Below are 23,672 nucleotides of genomic sequence, written 5' to 3' on the forward strand. Positions count from 1 at the left end.
TTGTGTTTTTGTTTCTTTTTTCTTGTTGGGGGGGGGGGGGGTTTGTTGAAAGTTTGTTGAAAAATTTGAATAAATATATTTTTTTTAAAGAAAGAGTACTCTGAATCCAGAGGTCACTGCTTTCCAAAGGCATACTTCAGCTCAATATCCCTGGAGACCAAACGGCTCAAAAGCCTCGGCAATTGAACCTTTAACAATCAAACAATCAGATAAAATAGTTGATTTGTCTGACATGTGACAACCACTTATGCCAAAAACCCTACATGCAAGAATCCAATCCCTGCTTGTCCATGTTATTCCCTGGCACATGAGCGTTGCTGGCAAGGGCAACATTTGTTGTCATTCCCTAATGGCTCTTGAACGGAGTGGTTTCATCAGCCATTTCAGAAGGCGGTTAGGAGTCTGGAGTCACGTGTAGGCCAGACTGGGGAAGAACAGCAGATTTCTTTCTCCAAAAGGACATAGTCGACCAAATGTTTTTTTAACGTCAATTGGTGGTAGTTTTGTGGTCACCATTGCACGGGCCAGCTTTATATTCCAGACATATTCATCGAATTTGAATTCCGCCAGCTCCCTTGCCCCCAGATGATGAATCTAGGCCTCTGGATTGCTAAAGGGTAAATTTCAAATTAAGGATCATTGTTGCATACATTACAGAAGAATTAAAAGGATTACACGGTTCTGGCAGTTTACATTGATTTATTCCAATTCATCAGTAGATGAACAGATACTGTTGTAACTTTCTCATACATTAGATCCCAATCTTAAAGTTGTTAATACATGTATGTGTGCGCTCGCCCGCGTGTGTACGTGCGTGCGTGCGTGTGTACATGTGAGCCCTGATTTATGGAGAAACTCCCTTGATTGTAGGTTTGCCGTTGCCATTTCCCTTCGGCAGAGGGGCTGATTGACCGACTGTGACTGACATTAGGTGTCATCCAGAACATTTAAAAATGCTTTTCCCCCTCCGAATTAATGGAAATTCAACTCACTGGCAACCAATGTGCGCGCACATGGCCTAAAACTGGAAACAAAACATCAGTATTCACGTTAAAAAAAAAACTTGCACAGTATGAAGGAGGCATTTAAACCACATGCAGCAATGGATCCATTTGTTTCCAAAATATATGGGATAAATGTACATCGGGCCATGGGAGGTCACATCAGTCAGAGAAAATAAACTTAGGCCTGAAGGCTGTTGCTCGTGAACATTTTGACAGAAAGGTGTATTTACAATTAACAGTGCAGTTGGGAATTTTGCATTTAAGGTACCCTCCCCCTCACACCCCGTGCATCAATTCAAGTAAATATAAAAGTCACATGAACACTGGATTCTGTAATAATTACTAGTGCTAATCTTACTCCATTGCACACACTTACAGACTATAGTTATCCTTCAACCAAGAGCTCACTCAGTATATAGATAAATGTGGCCGTCGAAACAACATTTCAAGTTAATAGCAAAAAACATACACTTTAAAAATGATGCTTCTTACAATGAAACAAGTTAATTTTTCATTAAAATACAGTGCATTAGTTAAAACAATTTCCTCCGTAACTCTGCATGTCCGTAACAGGTACACAGCGATTACCCTGCTATGGACTGCAGAGTTAGTACAAAGCAGCTCCATTCTCCAATTGTACTGTGTAGTCAAATGATCATCATACAGTGCAAAATTCAATCTACCTGCATCAATTAAAAAGCTATTCTTAGAACATCCACTTCAATGTGAGTGCATGTTTTCAGTCACAGAAGAGTACTTCCTTTATATATAATATATACACACATATATGTATAGCTAGGACCTTAAATTAAATAAGTTGCTTACAATGAATTTCAGACCATAAATCTAAGTACATTATTATACAAAGTTTATTCTATTCCTATCAGGCACTAAGTCAATGTATGAAACACTGAAATTCAGTTTATCGATAGTTGATCAATACTGTGCTTAACCTTCATTGTCGGTTAGTCTGTTTGGGTATTTTGGCTCCCATAAGAATTCCTGAACTCATTGGAGCAGGTCCTTTCATCTGCATGCTGGCACCCACCATGGTGGGGAAGCTCCGATTCCGTCGGATGCCAGTATTCAGCTGAATCCCTCCGATGGCACCAGTGGCCACCTGGGTGCAGCCTAACGCAAGGCTCTCACCCACCAAAGTGCCCTGGGCAAAAGCATTCATTGGTCCATGGGCCATGTTGTGAAGGGGTCCTTTCTCGTCCATCATTGAAGACTCACGTCCTGACGCTATGCCTGGCTGGACTACTTTGGCGATGCCGAGCCTCTTGACTTTGTCAACCAGGTTGATTTTGGAGATACTCACATCTGTTTGGCTCTCGCTGTGCCTCACTTGTCTGTCCCCTCTCATCTCCTTCAGCATGGAGCTGGCGGGCTTGGAGGCAAGAAAATTGTCATAATGGCCGCAAGTGCCCTTACATTCAAACGGAGGCGGAGATGGGCACAGTGAATACAGTGGTGAGTTGGGAGGGGTGGATGGTACCGTAGTTGGTTTGGGGTTGTACAGGTTAGCACTGTTGCTCAAGCCCATCCTGTCCAAGCTATACGGGTTGTACACAGCTGCCGAGATTCCTCGCTCCTTCAACAACTTAACCAAGCCCAAAGAGATGCTCATTGTGGTTGTACCTTCCCGCAGGTTAGTAAAGGATTCAGCCAAGCTCAGGCGCCGAGGTGTGCACGGAGTGCCAACCGGAGTTGGTTTTATATTACTCAAGATCCCACAAGATGGAGTAGGCGTAGAGTGAACACTAAGAATGGAGAGGAAACAGAAAACTTAGCAAAAGGTCATTGCAAACATAAACAAGGTCAAAAAGGCCCCCTAAAGGATAAATAACATCAAGAGCAGTTCTACACTATCCTTTTACATTGGGCATCTGTTAACTACTGAATGGTTTGAGGCTTAATGTTGAAATAACCCCAGAAATATAGGTAGATCTCAGAAGATGCACTGAAATCATAATCATGTCCAGGCAATGTCTATCACTGAAAAAATACATCTTGTCGAAGCTTTTCATCTTGCGCAAAAGTACCAACTGCAAGAATATTAATGTCAGCGTGAACGTGTTTCCCTGACATTGGTATTCCTAAAATTGTCCTAAGTACAATATGACAAGCATTTACAAAACGTATTTTTCCAGCAATACTCCAAGTTCCATACTAACAAACAACTAATAATATCTGTAACAGACGCATGCTTTAGTGAAGGAAGACTAAGCACAAGGTTGCCTGTTTGTTACGGGCTTAGGCACATCGCAGTCTGCATTCGACACAAGGAAACAATACACTGATATGCACACAAAATAGTCAACAATAGGCAAATTCAGAACCTCAGCAAATGCCAAGTGGGGGCAAGCTGAGTTGTTAGTAGAAAAGATAGAAAGGAAAAATCAGAGGTACAATTTCCCAGGATCACTCCTGCTGGAGACTGCTATTAACTGTACCCGAGGGGGTTTCAACTCTTTAGCCCCTTAGTAAAGTGATGATGCAAGAACTTTCATGGAGGTGGGGGAAAAAGGGGCGGATAAAAACAAAAAGGACAAAAGGCGTGGTACAATGGCTCGCGGTCACGCACGCACAATAGAAAATTTAATTGCCCGAGTTAAGTTCAGGCATTCAGTCAACTCTATTTAACCAACAAGAATCGTGACCCACTGGTGAAAATGAAGTGTTTTCCTGGCTCAAGCAGTCTGTAAATATATATTGTCAGCAGACCTTCTCAAACGTTGAACGGGGTGCTGCCTTCTACACAGAAAATCTAAGGACTAGATTTTCCGACCCTTCCCGCTGGTGGGAACCTCCAACCCCGTCTAAGGCTACCCCCAACACGGTGGGACAGGTGAGCCACGGAAAATGCAGTAGACATCAGCGGGGCCAGAAGACCTTGCCGGCGGCCAATGGCTAGCCGCCTCTGCCGCCTGAAAACACACCATGAGGGGGATAAGGGGGAGGCTGGAAAATACCATTCAAAGGCGTTATTACCATAATTCACTGATTCCACCACACTTTACATTTTCATCAGGCTAATACTATTTTTCTCATTACACAAGGAACCTAACACAGCAGTAAAATACAAATAGTGCTGAGATGTCTCACTATAATGACAGATTTTCCTGTGAATACTGCAAGGATGAATAATGTGGGATATATAGTTATTTAGGAATTATAGTATTTTGGAAATTGCTTGGAGATTGAAGAATAAAATCAATGATAGAATGAATTTTCTTGCATTCTGATGAGTGATACAGCTTGATTGATTGGCCAAAAATGTTCAATGATTGCTCCCTACAGCATTGCTGAAGCAGCCTTTGTGCAGAAATGCAATAACAAACTAATAATAGTAATCTTTATTATTGTCACAAGTAGGCTTACAGTAACAGTGCAATGAAGTTACTGTGAAAAGGCCCCAGTCACCACATTCCGGCGCCTGTTCGGGTACACAGAGGGAGAATTCAGAATGTCCAATTCACCCAATAAGCACGTCTTTCGGGACTCGTGGGAGGAAACTGGAGCACCCGGAGAAGCCCACGCAGGCACGGGGAGAACGTGCAGACACCGCGCAGATAGTGACCCAAGCCGGGAATCGAACCAGAGTCCCTGGTGCTGTGAAGCAACAGTGCTAGCCACTGTGCTACCGTGCCGCCATATAGTCCCCCATAATACTGCGATTTGTTCCTCTTCAGATAATCATCTAATTCGCCTTGAAAGCCATGATTGAATTTGCCTCCAGCACACCATCAGGCACTGCATTCCAGAGCCTCACCAGTGTGTCAACAAACATTTCCCTCGTACCTCCTTTGGTTCGTTTGCCATTCACCTCAAATCGGTGTGTTCTGTTTCGCAACCCTTCTGCCAAGGGCGACAGCTTCACCTTATCCACTCTGTCCAGACTCCATGATTTTGTGCACCTCTATCAAATCTCTGGAGCAGCTAGCTCTCTATGAAATCAGTTCCGTCGCATTACTGACTGGCACATTGACCACACTGGCCAAGGTCTATTTGCGCTGTTCATCCCGTGTTTGTGATATATATATTCACCACACACTTATCGAAATGTATTTTCAAAACACGTATAACTATTTTGATATGCTCGTGCAATCTTGTTGAATAATGAAACTGACATGAGATGAGGAACATTTATGCAAATTAAACAAACTGATAGGAGCATTTATGCACAAAAACTTCCCTAGTGCAAACAATGCTACAACCGATGTGACACAGCCAGTGTCAGAAAATAATTTGCATATTTTGCTCCCAGAAAGGTAACTTATTCAAGTGTGACTTCCCGGTGTAAAACCATCCCGCCACCGCTTTAACAAACAGAATTCACTCGCTGACAAGTCAATGCTGCACCAATTAGCACACAAAAGGAGCCAGAGAGAGGCATCTGGTTAGGAGTTGGGGTTGGAGTTTAGAAAGATCAGAATTGTATGCCACGGGGCTGCTGGGTTTGGCGGGGTCGCTATCGGAAGGGGAGTGGACCAACAAAAATTAGAAGAGGAGTTGAGATAGGCAAATATTCAGGAGTTCTGCATCATCACCATTCTCCTTGGGGACTCGAGTGGGTACAAGGTACCTGATCAGTGCAATGAACAGGCTCGATGAGGTGAACACCTGTTCCCTGTGTCATGCTTTCTCCTTTTTATTTTCATTAGTGGAAAACAGCAGACCAATAATGTCTCACCATTAATATTGGACATCATCAAAAGAAAAAGACAACATTCAGTTCATGCTGCACGCTCTAAAAAAGCTAATGGAGCAAAAAGCAAGACCACAGCCACTCAGCACTTGGAAAAAAAGGATTTCAACGTAGCCTCATTTCCCCCCCCAATCATTTTCTTACAATTTTCACGTTTCGAAGTTTGCCTCCATGCACCAATGATAAAATTAAACTATGTCAAACAGCAGGCAACTGTTAACTTGACATCTCGTGCTGGAGTGAAGGAGTCAACTATTTGGTTAGATTTGCTAAAAAATCTCCACATTCCGACATTCCTCACTTCCACTTCTATTGGGCCAGCTTTGGCATCCCTGGCAGTGCATCTCACCCCAGTGGGTCAGCCTTTGCCCTATATTTATCCCTCAAATGCGATGGCACACTGCAATTTCACCCTCCTCCTCAGACCTGTGGAAAATCATACGTCGTTAAGGAATTGCTCTCTGCATTTTTCTGCCAACAAGTGAATTAAATGACTATAGGGGAGGACTGTTCTCTTTCAGTCAATCAGCACACAATCGTGTGAGATACCTTCAAATCCTGGCATCAACACACTAATTAGGGTCAGTACGTGAACAAATATCTCTGTGCCTCTGGGGCATGCCAACTGGTGTTTCTGGTGTTAAAAATACAGTTTAAAATTGATATATAGGTACCAGGCCCCGTACAGGACTCTCGGGACTGGATGTGTGCTGGATTTGGGAGATTTTAGGTTTAAGGCCGAACATGTACTTAGGAAACAGAAAATAATATAAGAATAAAAGGGTTTTATTCAAATTACTACCCAAGTTGCTAATTTTGAATGCAGCTGTTTTTTGGGGTCATTTAGAATTTGAGGTGCCAGATAAGGTACCTGTGCACATCTGACAAAATTTGGAGGAAGGTGCAAGTTCGTTAGTCTTGCCTCTAGGAGAAGTAAGAAGTCTTACAAAAGGCAGCACGGTGGTGCAGTGGTTAGCACTGCAGTCTCATGGCGCCGAGGTCCCAGGTTCGATCCGGGCTCTGGGTCACTGTCCGTGTGGAGTTTGCACATTCTCCCCGTGCTTGCGTGGGTTTCGCCCCACAAAACACAAAGATGTGCAGGGTAGGTGGATTGGACATGCTAAATTGCCCCTTAATTGGAAAAAATGAATTGGGTGCACTAAATTTATTAAGAAAAAAAGAAGTCTTACAACACCAGGTTAAAGTCCAACGGGTTTATTTGGAAACACTGGCTTTCGGAGTGCAGCTCGTTCATCAGACGAGCCACTCACCTGATGATGAAGGAGCTACGCTCCGAAAGCAAGTGATTCGAAACAAGCCTGTTGGACTTTAACCTGATGTTAACAAAGAACAAACAAAGACGAAAAGTACAGCACAGGAACAGGGCCTTCGGCCCTCCAAGCCTGTGCCGACCATGCTGCCCGTCTAAACTAAAATTGTCTACACTTCCGGGGTCCCTATCCCTCTATTCCCATCCTATTCATGTATTTGTCAAGATGCCCCTTAAACATCATTATCGTCCCTGCTTCCACCACCTCTTCCGGCAGCGAGTTCCAGGCACCCACTACCCTCTGTGTAAAAAAAAACTTGCCTCGTACATCTCCTCTAAACCTTGCCCCTGGCACCTTAAACCTATGCCCCCTAGTAATTGACCCCTCTAACCTGGTAAAAAGCCTCTGACTATCTACTCTGTCTATGCCCCTCATAATTTTGTAGACCCCTATCGGGTCGCACCTCAACCTCCGTCGTTCCAGTGAGAACAAACCGAGTTTATTCAACCTCTCCTCATAGTTAATGCCCTCCATACCAGGCAACATCCTGGTAAATCTCTTCTGCACCCTCTCTAAAGCCTCCACATCCTTCTGGTAGTGTGGCGACCAGAATTGAACACTATACTCCAAGTGTGGCCTAACTAAGGTTCTATACAGCCGCAACATGACTAGCCAATTTTTATACTCAATGCCCCGGCCAATGAAGGCAAGCATGCCGTATGCCTTCTCCACCTGTATTGCCCCTTTCAGTGTACACATAGATCTCTCTGACTGTCAATACTCTTGCGGGTTCAACCATTCACTGTATATTCCCTACCTGCAATAGACCTTCCAAATGCATTACCTCACATTTGTCCGGATTAAACACCATCTGCCATCTCTCTGCCCTAGTCTCCAAACGATCTAAATCCTGCTGTATCCTCTGACAGTCCTCATCGCTTTTCCGCAATTCCACTCACCTTTGTGTCGTCCGCAAACTTACTAATCAGACCAGTTACATTTTCCTCCAAATCATTGATACATACTATGAACAGCAAAGGTCCCAGCACTGATCCCTGCGGAACACCACTAGTCACAGCCCTCCAATCAGAAAAGCACCCTTCCATTGCTACTCTCTGCCTCCTATGACCTAGCCAGTTCTGTATCCATCTTGCCAGCTCACCCCTGATCCCGTGTGACTTCACCCTTTGTACCAATCTGCCATGAGGGACCTTGTCAAAGGCCTTACTGAAGTCCATACAGACAACAGTCACTGCCCTACCTGCATCAATCATCTTTGTGACCTCCTCGAAAAACTCTATCAAGTTAGTGAGACACGACCTCCCCTTCACAAAACCGTGCTGCCTCTCGCTAATACGTCCATTTGTTTCCAAATGGGAGTAGATCCTGTCTCGAAGAATTCTCTCCAGTAATTTCCCTACCACTGATGCAAGGCTCAAAGGCCTGTAGTTCCCTGGATTATCCTTGCTACCCTTCTTAAACAAAGGAACAACATTGGCTATTCTCCAGTCCTCCGGGACATCACCTGAAGACAGTGAGGATCCAAAGATTTCTGTCAAGGCCTCAGCAATTTCCTCTCTAGCCTCCTTCAGTATTCTGGTGTAGATCCCATCAGGCCCTGGGGACTTACCTACCTTAATATTTTTCAAGACGCCTAACACCTCGTCTTTTTAGTTCTCAATGTGACCCAGGCTATCTACATTCCCTTCTCCAGACTCAACATCCACCAATTCCTGTTGTAAGACTTCTTACTGTGCCCACCCCAGTCCAACGCCGGCATCTCCACATCACTTCTCGGAGTAGAGCAAAGGTCTGACTTGAAAAATAAGACGTCCTCATTCTCCAAAATCAATATTAAGGAAAACTAATGCATATTAAAACCAAAAGAATGATGGGTTTTACCAACTTGTGTCTTGTTTAAACAGTGCAAACGCTATCAATTTATTCCAGGAATTGTATCTAGAGGTCCCTTCATATTACACTTGGGTTTGTGACAGATTCTACACACAAACATAGGCTTTGCACCATGGCAATAACAGATGGAAGGGGCGATTAATAAATCTGTGTTGGGATTTAGACCACTCAATCAATTCTAAAATGTAAAAACCGAATCTAACAAGAAATAATTCTGAAAACGATCGGTGTTCTCCGCCTCACTCGATGTTACCTAGGCTGAATTGAACTGATCAGTAATCAAGGTAGTTTGTTTAACTGCAGCAAAGCAATCCGAATTGAGGCATCCTTCCCAGTGTGTCCTATTGCAGCCCCTGACCAGTTTTTAACTTGACAAAAAGGCGGCAACTGCCTGTGAGGGGGTCCCGCAGACTGGCAAGAACAGCAACAATTTCTCACGCACTTAAGTTTTCTCACATTAAAAGAAAAAAAAACAGAGACAAGTTGAAATTAGATTGATATATGTGAAAGGACCTGCGCTTACCTTGAAGTGACTTGTGCGAGTTCATCAGAGGGGTGAAGAATGCGGCAGGTTGTGAAGGTAAAGGTGGAGCTGGTATGAGACATACATTTACCAGGGTAGTGAACTGAAGTAAGTGAAGTGGAGGAGGGGAGGAAGGGGGTAAAAAAAGGGAAACAGCAGAAAACACACATCAGCAGCTATTGCGGCAGTTTCAAAGCCATTAATCAATTCTCAACAAAGCCGACACCAGATTTCGCAACCCTTTCCAGACCAGTCACCCGGCTTGCACAAAATTTAGATAACTCTGAATTCTCTTATCGTTTTGCTCTTATGCTTGTGTCTGCGTGCGCTTTTAAAAATTGTCTTTCTTTTCCTGCAGGAGTTCTGGTCTGCCTGGATTGGGAAGAGCATAAAGCATTCATTTTTGATTTTGTTATTGCGTTACTGTGACATCCCAAATCAACACGCTGGGAGGAAGCATCAACTGCTCTGCCTAGAAGGAGCTGAAACTGATTGAATTACACTTGGAGGGGTGGGGAATTCTGCTACGATTGCATAAGCCACTGGAGATTCTTGGAGATGGACCTCACGTTCAGGTTATCTCAGAGTTGCATTGAAGAACTGGCACTAAATGGTCCTGTACAATAAGGATGGTGCTCTACCCAAGATACAAATCTAAATACCTCTGGATCAAAACTGTGACATGGTTTCATTCAAGAATACTTGGCATGTCACAGCAATACTTTTGGCTTCCTATATGATCGAACCGATCTGCGTTTTGAACAGGAGAAGAAAAGTTGACTGCAGCAATGGGAACAGCAGCTGGCAAAAGCCAGGGTATCGCTTCTTTAAAAACCACTGCCAAGCAATGTTCTAATGTGCTTGTAAATGCAGTAGATTTACTTTTACTGATTTATCCCAATGGTCGAGATTGTTCCTTTCTTTAAATAAAGCATGGTTTAAGCTAACACGAGAGCGCTCCGGTATTTTGAGTTGGTCTTTTTTAAAATAAATTTAGAGTACCCAATTCATTTTTTCCAATTAAAGGGCAATTTAGCGCGGCCAATCCACCTACCCTGCACATCTTTGGGTTGTGGGGGCGAAACCCACGCAGACGCATGGAGGAAGTGCAAACTCCACACGGACAGTGACCCAGGGCCGGGATCGAACCTGGGGCCTCGGCGCCGTGAGGCTGCAGTGCTAACCACTGTGCCGCCATGCTGCCCAATATTACGAGGTTGTTAAAAAGTGCATTTTACCAGGAATATTCTATCATTTGGTGCATTGGCCTGCAGTCGCGACTTAGGTACGTAGAACGTGGGAGCAGGTGTAAGCCAATTGGCCCTTTTGAGCCTGCTCGGCCATTCAATCAGATCATGGTTGATCTGGTTGTGGGGTCAACTCCACTTTCCTGTCTGTTCCCACCACCCCACCCCCCAAACCCTCGACCCCCTTGTCGATCAAAAATCTGTCTACTTTGAATAAATTCAATGACCCAGCCTCCACTGCTTTCTGGCAGCGGGGTGCGGAGGTGCAGGGGAGGAGGGTTCTGACTTCACAAAACCTTCAAAATGTGAAGGAATATTTTAATACTAATGAAAAGATATCAAGTAAATTCCTGGTGGAATATGAATTGAATCAGAAAAGAACAAATCAAGCGTTAAAGAAGAAGAAAATCTATTAAAACAAATCCATGCACATCAGAGAGAATTTTGAAGAGCTCGAGAGAAAGCGAGCAGCAGAAGATCAAGTGAAACTTACAATTCCCAAAGTAGCAAAGGAGGTCAGTATTAGCTATCCCAGCAGTTGGGGTTGGGGGTGGGGGATAGAATTCCTCACAGTTTCTAGGCCCAAAATTTTGTTGCCATGCAAAACTGGTTATATATGTTAGCAAATCAGCAGTTATGCTTGAAAGGAACCCTGTACATACTGACCTATATGAAATTTCTTTGAAACGCAACCAATCTGCTTTTAAAGAAAATAATTACCTGTACAACACAGTCATCAAATGGGAAGACGAGGTTAAGGCATGCAGGGGCCCTCCCCTCGTCGCTCAATTGTATCGCCTCCTTTCTGGAAGCAACAACTAATGTTGGGCCACGATTACATAACCGTTGGGGGGGTGGGGAGGCAGGGGCAAAATTTGTGCCCTTGATCACGAGCAGAAGGGAGCAGACACGAACGTCAGGGAAAGGCAAGATTAGCTTAGCCGTCATACCATGCGCATACACTTTGTCAATGGCTTCACCAACTTGGCCCATACACAAATAATGGGCCACTGCACGAGATTCCAGAGGGTGGCCAATATTCATGATCCAAGTATCCTCCAATGCTTTAATGACAGAAGAGGACAAAATGACAAAAGGCACCATTGGAAAGCCCCTTACTAAGGGTATAATTATTGTATAAAAGCATCCCTTTCCCCACCCCCCCCCACCCCTCTTCACTTTCCCTTTCAAGAGAAGATCTTGAGCCATCACATTGAAATCTCGGAACATAGAAATGTATCATTTAAAAGGTGCATTACGATCACTCACCAAAGCAGTGGAAAGTTTCACCTTTTGTGACAAACTCACGGATTAGCGTATAATGTTAAAAATAAGTTCCGTGCGACTTAACTAAAGGTTATTTGGTGAAGTTGCATTGCATGAAGCAGCCACATATTTTCCCGAGCTGCACGTCAGATAAGAAATGCGTTTGACTTTGGCATTTCGATAGTCTCCCCTGTTTGACCTACATACATGCCTTGGCCATCACTGACAATGCCCAATGGGAAAGTGCAGTGTGGGGGGATTTGTTACGCACATTATACAATAAGAGAACATAGATGGCATTGAGGTCAAGTGATGGCAGCAATACTTTGAGCACTTTACGGCCATCGTCTGATCTCCACGAGGATATTATACAGCCTCTGCGATACAGTTTAATCCATTTTCGGCCCCAGGGTTCCAATTTGGCAAATACTGCTTCCTACTGGGTGCTACAACCCCAGTGAAAATCCACAAATATACAGTATCCCGCATGCCAAAGGGCTAAGGAATAAAAATAGAAAATAAGGTGCAAAATTCTACATGCACTCTGCAAGAACGAGTGATAGTAATAACTAGAATTGTCAGTGAGAGCTTTTAACAGAAAGACAAAGAATACCCATTTTCTATGCTGCATTATTATTTAGATCTGAAACTAATCTGCAAACAAATGCGCCCCACTTAATAAGGCATAGTAATATATAGATATCATTTTGATGTGAACCAAATCCTCTAACATTTAGTATCCTGTCCAATGGCAATTTCACGTGACAGGAGATGCTCCCTCACCAGAAGCCTCATCACCGTCTGCTGACTCCTGTGAATCCACTGCGTTTGGCTGACACTGCATCACTAACGTCTTGCTGTGTGATACAGGCACTTGTGCATTCGACCTCTCACCTGAGGTCTCCCTGTGCTGCACCGGGGTTGAGGTAGCTAGGCCCCGGAAAGAAGTGTCACCGGGTTCATCTTCTTCGTAATCGGCCAAGTGGTAAACTTGCTCAGTGTCCAGCTCCAGAGGCCTGAAGCCCTTGGTGACAACGCCAGGCCGTGGGTCAAGGATTCCTCCCAGGTTTGGTTGGGCCAGTTGCTGCCAGTGGTGCAAAGTTACTGAACCTGTTAACACAAAATACATCAAATTTATGTACACAATACGCTGACCATTACAATAAAGTTAGTTAACAGCAATGATTTAAGCAGTGGGTGGAATTAAATGTTCAGGCTGCCCAATCATGCATTCATTCTCAATGCGTTAACATGTTACTTTAAGCATCTCATTTAAGAAGCTTCTCAAATATTGCATGCTTGGTTTACCACGTTGACTAATTTGCTTTTAGTAAAACTAGATTTACTTTTGAAATTAATTTAATAGAATATAATTTTTTTGGATAAATTTAGAGTACCCAATTATTTTCCAATTAAGGGGCAATTTAGCATGACCAATCCACCTACCCTGCACATCTTTGGATTGTGGGGTGAGACCCACGCAGACACAGGAAGAATGTGCAAACTCCGCAGGGACAGTGACCCAGGTCCAGGATCGAACCCAGGTCCTCCGCGCTGTGAGGCAGCAGTGCTAACCACTGTTGACACCATGCACCACAGTGGTTAGCACTGTTGCTTCACAGCGCCAGGGTCCCAGGTTCGATTCCTGGCTTGGGTCACTGTCTGTGCGGAGTCTGCACGTCCTCCTCGTGTCTGCGTGGGTTTCCTCCGGGTGCTCCGGGAGTTTCCTCCCACAAGTTCTGAAAGAAAGCTGTTGTGTGAATTGGACATTCTAAATTCTCCCTCCGTGTACCCGAACAGGCGCCAGAATGTGGCGACTAGGGGATTTTCACAGTAACTTCATTGCAGTGTTAATGTAAGCCTACTTGTGACAATAAAGTTTATTAAATTAAAAATTATTAATAGAATATTCTAATGGGAAATAGGGAACTACTGGAAGTCTGCCTCCTCCCTAGTGAGGTTCTCAAGCCCAAAATATTTTATCATCCCGAAATGTTTTAACCTTTTAAGAGGCAAGCATGCTATCATTGCTGTGCATTGGAGATTACAAGGTATAATTTCAGTTCATTAATTATAACGATTGAAATTTGCTTCGTTCCTTTAGGATACTTTGGCAATCTCTGTTATTCAATGATATTTTAGTGTTAGTTTTTTTAGTACAAACATTAGTACGAAGCAATTGTGCAAAGTAAATTGCAAATTTTTTATAAAAACTTAAGAAAAGAAGTGATGTTTAAATCAAATACAAGAAACACATTCCATTTGCGAACAAATGTCTTTAGCAAGTGAACCCTCTGATAGGGAGGTATCACTGCACACAGATGTGTCCAAGTCCAGTCGAAGTCAGCATTGTGCATTGTCCCACAATTGCTGTTAAAGAGAAACTTAATCATCCATCGCTACATGCACTACTAGCCTCTTAAAAGATATTTGCTGATTTCTTTATCACCCTTTCAATCGATCGCTCAGGTGAAGGTCAAATTCAGGAAACGGAAAGCTTTTAACTTCTGCCTTCCACCCTGCTCTCATCCCCCAACTCTTTTCCTCAGGATAGTGATCCTCATTGGGATATCTTCCTCATGGGTGCTGACAACCTTCCAGTGTGTCCCTAGCAATCGCGCCTGTCTGGGTGTAGATGCTTTCAGCGAAGATCACTGGATAGCAACCAGGAGCCCTAGAGCTACAGAAACCAATTACGGCACTCAAAACTCTGCTGAGATGAGCGAAGTCAGCACAACACAGGGATAGAAACAGCTTTTGATTGATGTGCTTAGTTACATTATCAAGCAGTGAATCTAGCCTCGGGTCCATGGGAGCTTGTTAAGAGGCTACCGCACAAACCTACGCTCTTGCAGGTCCCTTTGTGCTTTAATTGTCAATAAATCCATTCTTAAACATGGGAATGATGCTACATTTGTGTTTCATGATTTGGTACAGTTGAAAACAAGAGCATTTTATAAACACAAAAATCTGGAAGTAATTTTAAACATGAGAGAAAAACAACCATTTTCACCAATTGTTACCCATTTACAAATTAGTTCAAAGAAAGAGCTACCAGAAATCAAGTTCATATATTGCATTGCAAAGGAAATTCAGTCGACCAAAGACTATAGAGGGTGCTTTCTGGTACAAACACCCAATTGTTTTGCATTCAAAAACACCTGGGCACGCTGGCCGGAATTTTCCGACCTCACCCATGGCTGGGATTCTTGGGTCCCGCTGAAGTGAATGGAGTTTTGGCTGAGTGCCAAATTCTACGTTCTCGATGACAACGATGGCAGGGCCAACCAGGTCAGAGAATCCTGGCCAACATATCTGCGGCAGTAAAGAGGCTGGGGGCAGTTTATAAGCTGCACCTTCTTTCGTCATTGCACAAAGGATATAATAAGGGTAGATGGCAAAGATGCAGATCTTGCAACATCCCTTATTAGAATTCTACCACTCTTCTCTTTTTTTATAAATTTAGAGCACCCAATTATTTGCTCTCCAAATAAGGGGCAATTTAGCATGGCCAATCCACCTAGCCTGCACATCTTTGGGTTGTGGGGGTGAAACCCACGCAGACACGGGGGGAATGTGCAAACTCCACACGGCCAGCGACCCAGGGTCGAGATTTGAACCCGGGTCCTCAGCGCCGCAGTCCCAGTGCTAACCACTGCGCCGCATACCGCCCCAATACCACTCTTCTAACCATTTCACTGAATAGCCCATTGCTATGTAACACCAGCGTATAAGCAGTTCCTTGCCACATATCCCAGTGAATAAATGTTGCCATGGCCCATTTTGTCGCTCACGTTATTAGTTCATAGAATTCGTCCTGCTTTTGGTGAGCCAGATTTTAAATAAGGTTCCATCCATGCTTATTTGCTTGTTATAATTGGCATTCTGACCCAAAGGCAAACAGTACCAACAATTACCATTAAATATAAAAAAGGATTTGGGGCAGGAACTAAACACATGAGGGAATAGCGTACCTTCCCTAGAAAAATCCTAACCACGTTTAATAAAAAAGATACTTCTACTTGTCCATATATAATTCGGGCAGCACGGTGGTGCAGTGATTAGCATTGCTGCCTCAGGGCGCCAAGGTCCCAAGCTCGATCCCGGCTCTGGGTCACTGTCCATGTGGAGTTTGCACATTCTCCCCTTGTTTGCATGCGTTTCACCCCCACAACCCAAAGATGTGCAGGGTAGGTGGATTGGCCACGCTAAATTGCCTCTTAATTGGAAAAAATGAATCGGGTACTCTAAATTTAAAACATATGATTCAACGGCTGAATCTGTTGATAGCTCAACTCCACCAACACGCACGCACGCACGACACACACACACACACACAATGATTTGCGACAAAAAGGATGGAAAAGTATAGAAATGAGAGAAACAGAAACCAAAGCAGAAGACAGAAATTCAATGCAATTTTTATTTGAAATAAGTATGAATGAATTGATGCTATATCTCGACAACCCTAACTGAAAGGTAGTTTAAAAAGGTTGACAAGAATTAAACAAGGTTGTGTCTCAAACAATAAGAGATGTCCTTTAAAATAAGCACATAACTGAATTAAGCTGTTCTTTCAAGGATTTGAAACACAAAATGAAAGCACACGAGGGACTAAGATCCAGAAATACACCTTCATGCTTAACCCGCTGAGTGCTAAATTTCCTTTGCAGTTTATGAACATGATGCTGTTTGGCTTGTTAATCAAGAGTAGTGAAAGATTCAGAACAAACACGAGCGGTATTTTAGCCAATGTAGCTGATGGCAGTATCTTTAATGTTAAAAATTGGGTTTGTTTTCCATCAATACTAAACACAGTAACAATTCTCAAAAGGGTCGGAGGCAGGAGCATTTCAGAGGACCTCAAACAAGCATCGCGGCTGGCTATCTCTGAAATAGAAAGAATACTTGGTACAGAGGGCTCCTGATTTTTTATGGTGCATTAGAGACCAAAGGGTATCAAAGACCAGGACATAAAGAGGGCGCTGTTTCGCATCACCTTCCAAGGGCTTCACAATCTGCAGTTTCTCTGGCAGGTATGACCGGCTGCTGAAAGACATTCCTGAAAACCTTGTGAAGTCAGATATCCCAGAGAGGTTTGTTCCTAAAGACATGATGCTTTCCGTCGGCGTCGCGGACCCACTCGAGATTTCCCCCTTTTCCGCCAACTCGTGCAACTTCCTCTCCCGCTCATCCTCGAAAAACCTCCTTTCACACAGGTAGTTCTCTCGCCGAAGCGAGAGGCGTCGCAGAGCTGCCTGTAAATCCCTGGAGCCGGGGGTTCCTGGCTGGCCGAGCTTCTTATCTTTATCCTCATTTCTGAAATTAGAATAATAATAATAATCTGTATTAGTGTCACAAGTAGGCTTACATTAACACTGCAATCACTGAACAGCACCTGTATGTTTTCAATGTCCAATGTCACTGGCCTGCAGGTATACATCCTTCTCCAGTGTAGAAGGAGCCCATTCAGAAGCTCTGAAAGAGCACACAACCTAGGCCCACTATCCTATCCCTGTAACCCCACGTAACCCGCACAACTTTGGACACGAAGGGGAAATTTAGCATGGCCAATCCACCGAACCTGCACATCTTTGGATTGTGGGAGGAAACCGGAGGCAGGTGGAAGTGATTTCTACCAACAAGCGAAAGGGGAGGGGATCGATTACTTGCCTCACTATTTAATTAGTGCTAATTAATTGAATAATTCAACGTAACCTGTTTAATTAATTGATTTTTGTGTCATCCCGCAAAGTTTTAACCATCTCAGATCAGTGCCAGCAAGCCCAAACCAAAGACATGCTTAGAGTCATAGACTGGTCGGGCACTGAAGGAGGCCAATTGCCCACCAGGTCTCTGCCAGCTCTTTCAAAGTGGACTCCTGTTAGTTCCACTTTCCCGTTCTTTCCCCAATCGCCAAAGCATTTTCTCCTTCAAATATTCACACAACTCCCATTTGGGGAATAATATTGGATCGCAATATTTACCATCCTAAAAAGCAGTGCATTCCAAATCCTGACCACTCGCCGCATTTTTAAAAATCTCCCCGTGTAACAAAAACAAAATATCGCAGATTCTGGGAATCTGACTAAAAGCAGAAAATTCTGGAAATATTCAGCAGGTCAGGCAGCATTGGCGAAGATAGAAAGAGAGTTAACGGGCGCGATTTAACAGGACAGAAACAGAATCTAGTTTTGGGCACGACTGGCGGAGTGTTTCTCGGCCCTAACATTATTTAACGGCACTGAGCCATTTTCTTCTGCCTCGGCGAGGAATGCCCTGCCAAGGCTGCACTTGCAGCATTGCCTGCACTAACGAGCTCAGCTCAGCGGTGCAGCAAGAGCATTCGTGGATCGGGCACCATTTTTAAATGCCGCCCTGATCTGATGCCCCCCTCAGCAGCCTTCAGAACCCCCCCCCCCCCCCCCCCCACTACACCCAACTTACCTGGTACAGAGTCCTAGAACCCCCCCCCTTTTAGCTCTGGCACAGACAATCTGGCAACTAGGCACTTTGGCACTGCCAGACTGACACCCCGGCAGTGCCCCTGCCAGCCTGGCTGTGCCCGGGTGTCAGCAGGTGTGCGAGGATACTACCCTGCCCAGAACCCGACATGCCCAGGGGTCTCTAATGGCCTGACAGACCCCCCCCCCACCCCCCCGCTCCCCCCAGGTGGCGTTAAGCCTGGTCCACATTGTGGAAACCACGCTAACAGCGCCATGGCGAGGTCCGCCGGTTCCTGGGCCCCAGGAGAATATGGCGCAGACGTGTTTAAACGCGAGGCGTTTCGAACGTCACAAATCTCGCGAGAGCCCTCTCGCGAGATTCAACGGCATCGTCGTGTCACCGAGTCCGGGCGCCGTGGTGAGCCCGTTAAATCGCGCCCAACATTTCAGGTCAACAACTGCTCATCAGAAGAAACAGGAAATGTTTCTCTCTGCAGTGATTGTGCCCAACCTGCTGAGTGTCTCCAGCATCTTCTGCGATTATCTCCTCACGTCATCTCCGGTTATCTTGCGGATCACCTTATGTACGTACAGCCACGGGAAAGGCTCTCTCTCCATTTACTCAATCTGAAACGTTCATGATTTTAAGCGGCTGTGCCAAATCTCCTCTTAGCTTTTCTCTGTCCTAATGAGAACAGCCCTAGCCTCTCCAGTCTAGCCACAAAATGGCTGCTTCATTCCACTGGAACCATTTCCAAAGCGTTTCCACATGGAGCCCAGGATTGAACACACAACTATTTTTTTTAATACATAGGTTTGGCGTAACTTCCTGGCTTTTGTAATCTGTGTCTCTAATTAGAGATGCCAGAATCCTATTGTTAACTAATGCGTTAACTTGTATTGCCACCTTCAAAGATCTGTGCACAGACATCTCCACCTCTCTCTCTCCTTGTATGCCATTTAAGACTCTTAAATTCAACCCCCTGTCAGGATGCAGATTTGAGGTTACTATCAGGTCAGCCATGATCTAATTAAGTGGCGGAGCAGACTCGAGGGGCTGAATGGTCTCCTCCTGGTTCTTGTTCGTATGCTCGGTACGTTGTGTTCAGCATGAAACGAGCTACCCTCTCTCACTCATAATAATAATAATCTTTATTAGTGTCACAAGCAGGCTTACATTAACACTGCAATGAAGTTACTGTGAAAAGCCCCTAGTCGCCACATTCCAGTGCCTGTTCGGGTACACAAGAGGGGGAATTCAGAACGTCCAATTCACCTAACAAGCACGTCTTTCGGGACTTGTGGGAGGAAACCGGAGCACCCGGAGGAAACCCAAGCAGACACGGGGAGCACGTGCAGACTCCGCACAGCCAGTGACCCAAGCTGGAATTTAAGCTGGAACCCTGGCGCCGTGAAGCAGCAGTGCTAGCCACTATGCGACCGTGCCGCCCACTTTTACTATTCCCAACATGTCTGACTCCCATCCAATCTCCCCCTCCAGAAAACAGCGGTCTATTATTGGGACGTAATGAAGATGATGTGATAAAAATGCAATACAGTTGCAATTCCTTTTTACTCCAGGATAATTTGAGGGGGAAATGGTGGTAAGAGGTTAACAATTGGCTACTTTAACCGAATACAACATCCTCAGATGTGAGCTGGGGCACAGGTCAAATGCAACACTGCAGAGGGTGCTGATGGCAAACCTTAGCTACAGGCAATATCCAATGTTACAAATGTCAAATAGACAATCTCAGTTAAATTAGATTTGGCTCTCCTCCCTAGGTACAGCAATCTTCACCACTGACGGTATTACATGGTGCATCTTCGGTCAACCTCCTAATTAACTGAAAATGAAACCGATTGTTTTAATGCACCCTTGCCGGCTAGGTTTCACTCACACAAGTGTGTACCCTCCCATATCTCTGAAACAACCAGGAGGTGAACCCAATTCCTTCCTCTTTGAAATGATCAGAACCAAAACTCCCTTACCCTATTTCAGGTGATTCAGTTTCTAAAATGATGCTGTTAGTCTTGTTGTCTATGACTATGTTGCTGATGTCGCTACCATAGAAGCTGGACCGGGGAGTGCTGACGCAGCTTGAGAAGGCAGAGTTCATCGCAGAGGACTGGTTAGACCCTGGGATATTCATTGGTGATGGCGCCTGGGATCTTTGTCGCACAGCCTGGTTCACTGTGCGCACAGTTTCAAACACTCGCTTCTGCTGATGTCTGCAAGAACAAAATAAAAAAGTCGTCAACAATCCAGTCACTGCCGTGCTGGGCACAAGTGCAGAGCCCACATTGTGGTGCAAATTCTCTCCACATTCACCACCAGCCACCCCCTTCACTGACAGCTAACCCACAGTCAGCAACAAAGCAGACTATACAGCTTCACAATTTGGCACATGGCATGAAGGCAAGATTTGTATCAAGGTTGGCGTGACATCTTAACATTTTTTTTTAATGGTGAATTTTTTTCCAACATAATGTTCGTTTCCTTTTTTATTCCAGGAAATGTTTTTTTGTTTTCTTCTGATGTTTAAATAATTTCGTCGCGGGAATCAGAGTATCTCCCTCGGTTTAGTTTTGAGGACAGTGAGGGAAATGTTGAAGAAGCCACTTGGGGCAGGGTCACAAAGAAAAGACTTGCATTTAAATAGCAGGTCATGTGACTGCACATTTCAAAAGAGCAGATTGTTCAAAGGTCAAGGTGCATACAGAGGCACCATCGTTCACAGGGAGATGGGAATCGATGCAAGGGGAACACTCTTTTCTTCAATAGGTAAACGTATCTGCACCTCAAAAAGAAAATTGGATTAATCAAAATATCACTTCATGGTCCATGCAGGGTACAGTCATACAGCAGAGCAACTTTGATACTTGTTCCAAGAACTTAGCAGAGCTTTTGTTGTATTTCAAACTAAACAAATTTTAATGACTTATTTGTTTACACAACTGTGTTCATCACAAACACAAGGGAGTATAGAAACGGAGTCATATTCGTATCAGACTACATTAGGTATTCGTGCAGCGACACAACGGAAGTATCAAATTCTACTGAATGGAAACACGCCATTGATGACGCTACTCCCGAATAATACACTGCATCCCTCGCCGTGTAAATTATGTAAACTAGACGATGCACGGAGCTCTCGGTAAACAGCAATTTAATTTAGTGACTGGGTCAGACGTTTCATATAAGCACTATGAATTATACACCGTCCCAAATACTGATAACAGTTCACCATATTTCCTCTCCTAGCTATCTGCAAAGTAAGGATTTGGTCTTTTAATGGAATGTGGACATCGCTGACTAGGCCGGCATTTATTGTCCATTCATAATTGCCCTTGAGACGGTGGTGGTGAGCTGCCTCCATGAACCGCTGCAGTCCATGTGGTGTAGGTACACCCACTGTGCTGTTAGGGAGTTCCAGGATTTTGACCCAGCGACAGTGAAGGACCGGCGATCTATTTCCAAGTCAGGAAGGCGCACAGCTTGGAGGGGAACCACAATGGTGTTACCCTTGCCCCAGGCGGCAGAAGGTGCTGTCAAAGGAGTCTGGAAGGTGCTGTCAAAGGAACCTTGGTGAATTGCTGCAGTGAATCTTGTAGATCACACACGGCTGTCACTGTGTGTCAGTGGGTGGAGGAAGTGAATGTTTAAGGTGACAGATGGGAGGGCAATCAAGAGGGCTTTTTGTATTCATCGCATGTGAACGTCGCTGATTGGGCCAACCCGAATTACCCTCGGGGGCGTGCTAGACCATTTCAGGGTCAACCAGATTGCTGTGGATCTAGAGTCACATGTAGGCCGGAGCAGATAAGGATGGCAGATTTTCTTTCCAAAGGTGATTCGTTTAGGACAATCGGCAATGGTTTCATGGTCAGATTTCTATCCAAATTCCACGATCTGCCGTGGTGTGATTCAAACTCAGGTTCCCTAGGTTTCTGAATTACTAGGGGCACAATCTACTGGCCGCATTACACCATAAAGGCAGCACGGCGTGGCCGGTAGATCACTCTGCCAAGACCTACCCGGATCGGCACGCTTCACGAGATCTAATGCGATCTGGCGCGACGCCATGATGTGAATCGTGCCCATTACGAGCGGATCACTTTTTGACAAATCTGTATATTAGAGTGAGACAGCTAGTCGCCCCATTATAAATGATCCTGTTTCTGACTTTAAGGGACCTACATTTGTCTTCACCAATCTTATTCAGAATATTTTGAACGGCGAGAGCCTTTGGAATGTTGGTGTACAGAGAGATCTGGGTGGCTTTGTACAAGAAACACAGGAAGTTAGCCTGCTGCTAAAGCCAGCAATTAGGAAGACAAATGACACGCTGGCCACTATAAGGGGATTGAAATACAAGAGCTCGGAGATCTTGCCATAAGTGGAGATGTTTAACAAAAAATTGCAACACCATAACATTTTAAGTCAAGCTCCCCTCCGATAGTCAGGAATTGCTTCAAAAATACTGGAACTGATTTTAGTAAATCAATGACAGCACTCCGAACTATACATGGATTTTAGTAAATAGTATGAAGGGGTAACAATGACAAATAGTAGTGGCTTCTAATGGAGGTTGGCCAGGTGGAGGTTGAAGAGGATTTCTTTTAACAACCAAAGTTAAAAGTTGCATGTTCAGGACATACTTTTGCTCCTGGTCAAGGGAGTTGTCCATCTGGAGTTCTTTGCGCATCGACCCTTCAATTTCAGCTGCTAAAGAATCCTGTTGAATAAAACAAAACAAAAAATGGGAATCACTCAGAAATAAGCACTGGACTAAGTTGAACTGGCACCAAGAAACACGCTCCTCCATATTCCCAACCCCAAGTTGGGCAAACAGGTAATGTCAATATTTTGCTCTCCAATGTGGAAATGAGATATATTTCCAGGTTTAGAGGTAAATCACACATAAATGCTGCAGTACTTAGCCACTGACATGCAAGACAAATAGTTGAGAAAATGCAACGTCGCAGTCATCCTCAGTTGATCTTCAGAGCCGTGTTTTCTTTTAAAAAAAAATAAATTTAGAGTACCCAATTAATTTTTTCCAATTAAGGGGCAATTTAGCATGGCCAATCCACCTAACCTGCACATCTTTGGGTTGTGGGGGTGAAACCCACGCGAGCACGGAGAGATTGTGCAAACTCCACACGGACAGTGACCCAGAGCCGGGATCGAACCTGGGACCTCGGCGCCGTGAGGCAGCAGGGCTAATCCACAGTGCCACCGTGCTGCCGTGTTTTCTTAATCGCTTAATTTAAACCACATTTTTAA

General features: G+C 44.5%; 1 protein-coding gene across 8 annotated transcripts in view; it reads right to left on the reverse strand.

Moving 5' to 3' along the window:
* Positions 1-679: 679 nt before the first annotated feature.
* Positions 680-23,672, reverse strand: part of trak1a (trafficking protein, kinesin binding 1a) — a 266,087-nt gene continuing 243,094 nt past the window's right edge. For 4 of the 8 annotated variants that reach the window (XM_072510051.1, XM_072510052.1, XM_072510056.1 and 1 more), the window contains 7 exons: positions 23,045-23,121; positions 20,375-20,614; positions 16,936-17,255; positions 12,720-13,046; positions 11,621-11,734; positions 9,424-9,526; positions 680-2,767 (listed from right to left, as the gene is read on the reverse strand). In XM_072510051.1, coding sequence (XP_072366152.1) covers positions 1,960-2,767; positions 9,424-9,526; positions 11,621-11,734; positions 12,720-13,046; positions 16,936-17,255; positions 20,375-20,614; positions 23,045-23,121 — 1,989 coding nt within the window. In that variant the 3' untranslated portion in view covers positions 680-1,959. The remainder of the gene's footprint in view (positions 2,768-9,423; positions 9,527-11,620; positions 11,735-12,719; positions 13,047-16,935; positions 17,256-20,374; positions 20,615-23,044; positions 23,122-23,672) is intronic. The other 4 variants (XM_072510054.1, XM_072510058.1, XM_072510053.1 and 1 more) reach the window with 2 other exon arrangements.

The sequence above is a fragment of the Scyliorhinus torazame genome, chromosome 6 (assembly GCF_047496885.1).
Source record: "Scyliorhinus torazame isolate Kashiwa2021f chromosome 6, sScyTor2.1, whole genome shotgun sequence".
Lineage (NCBI taxonomy): Eukaryota > Metazoa > Chordata > Chondrichthyes > Carcharhiniformes > Scyliorhinidae > Scyliorhinus > Scyliorhinus torazame.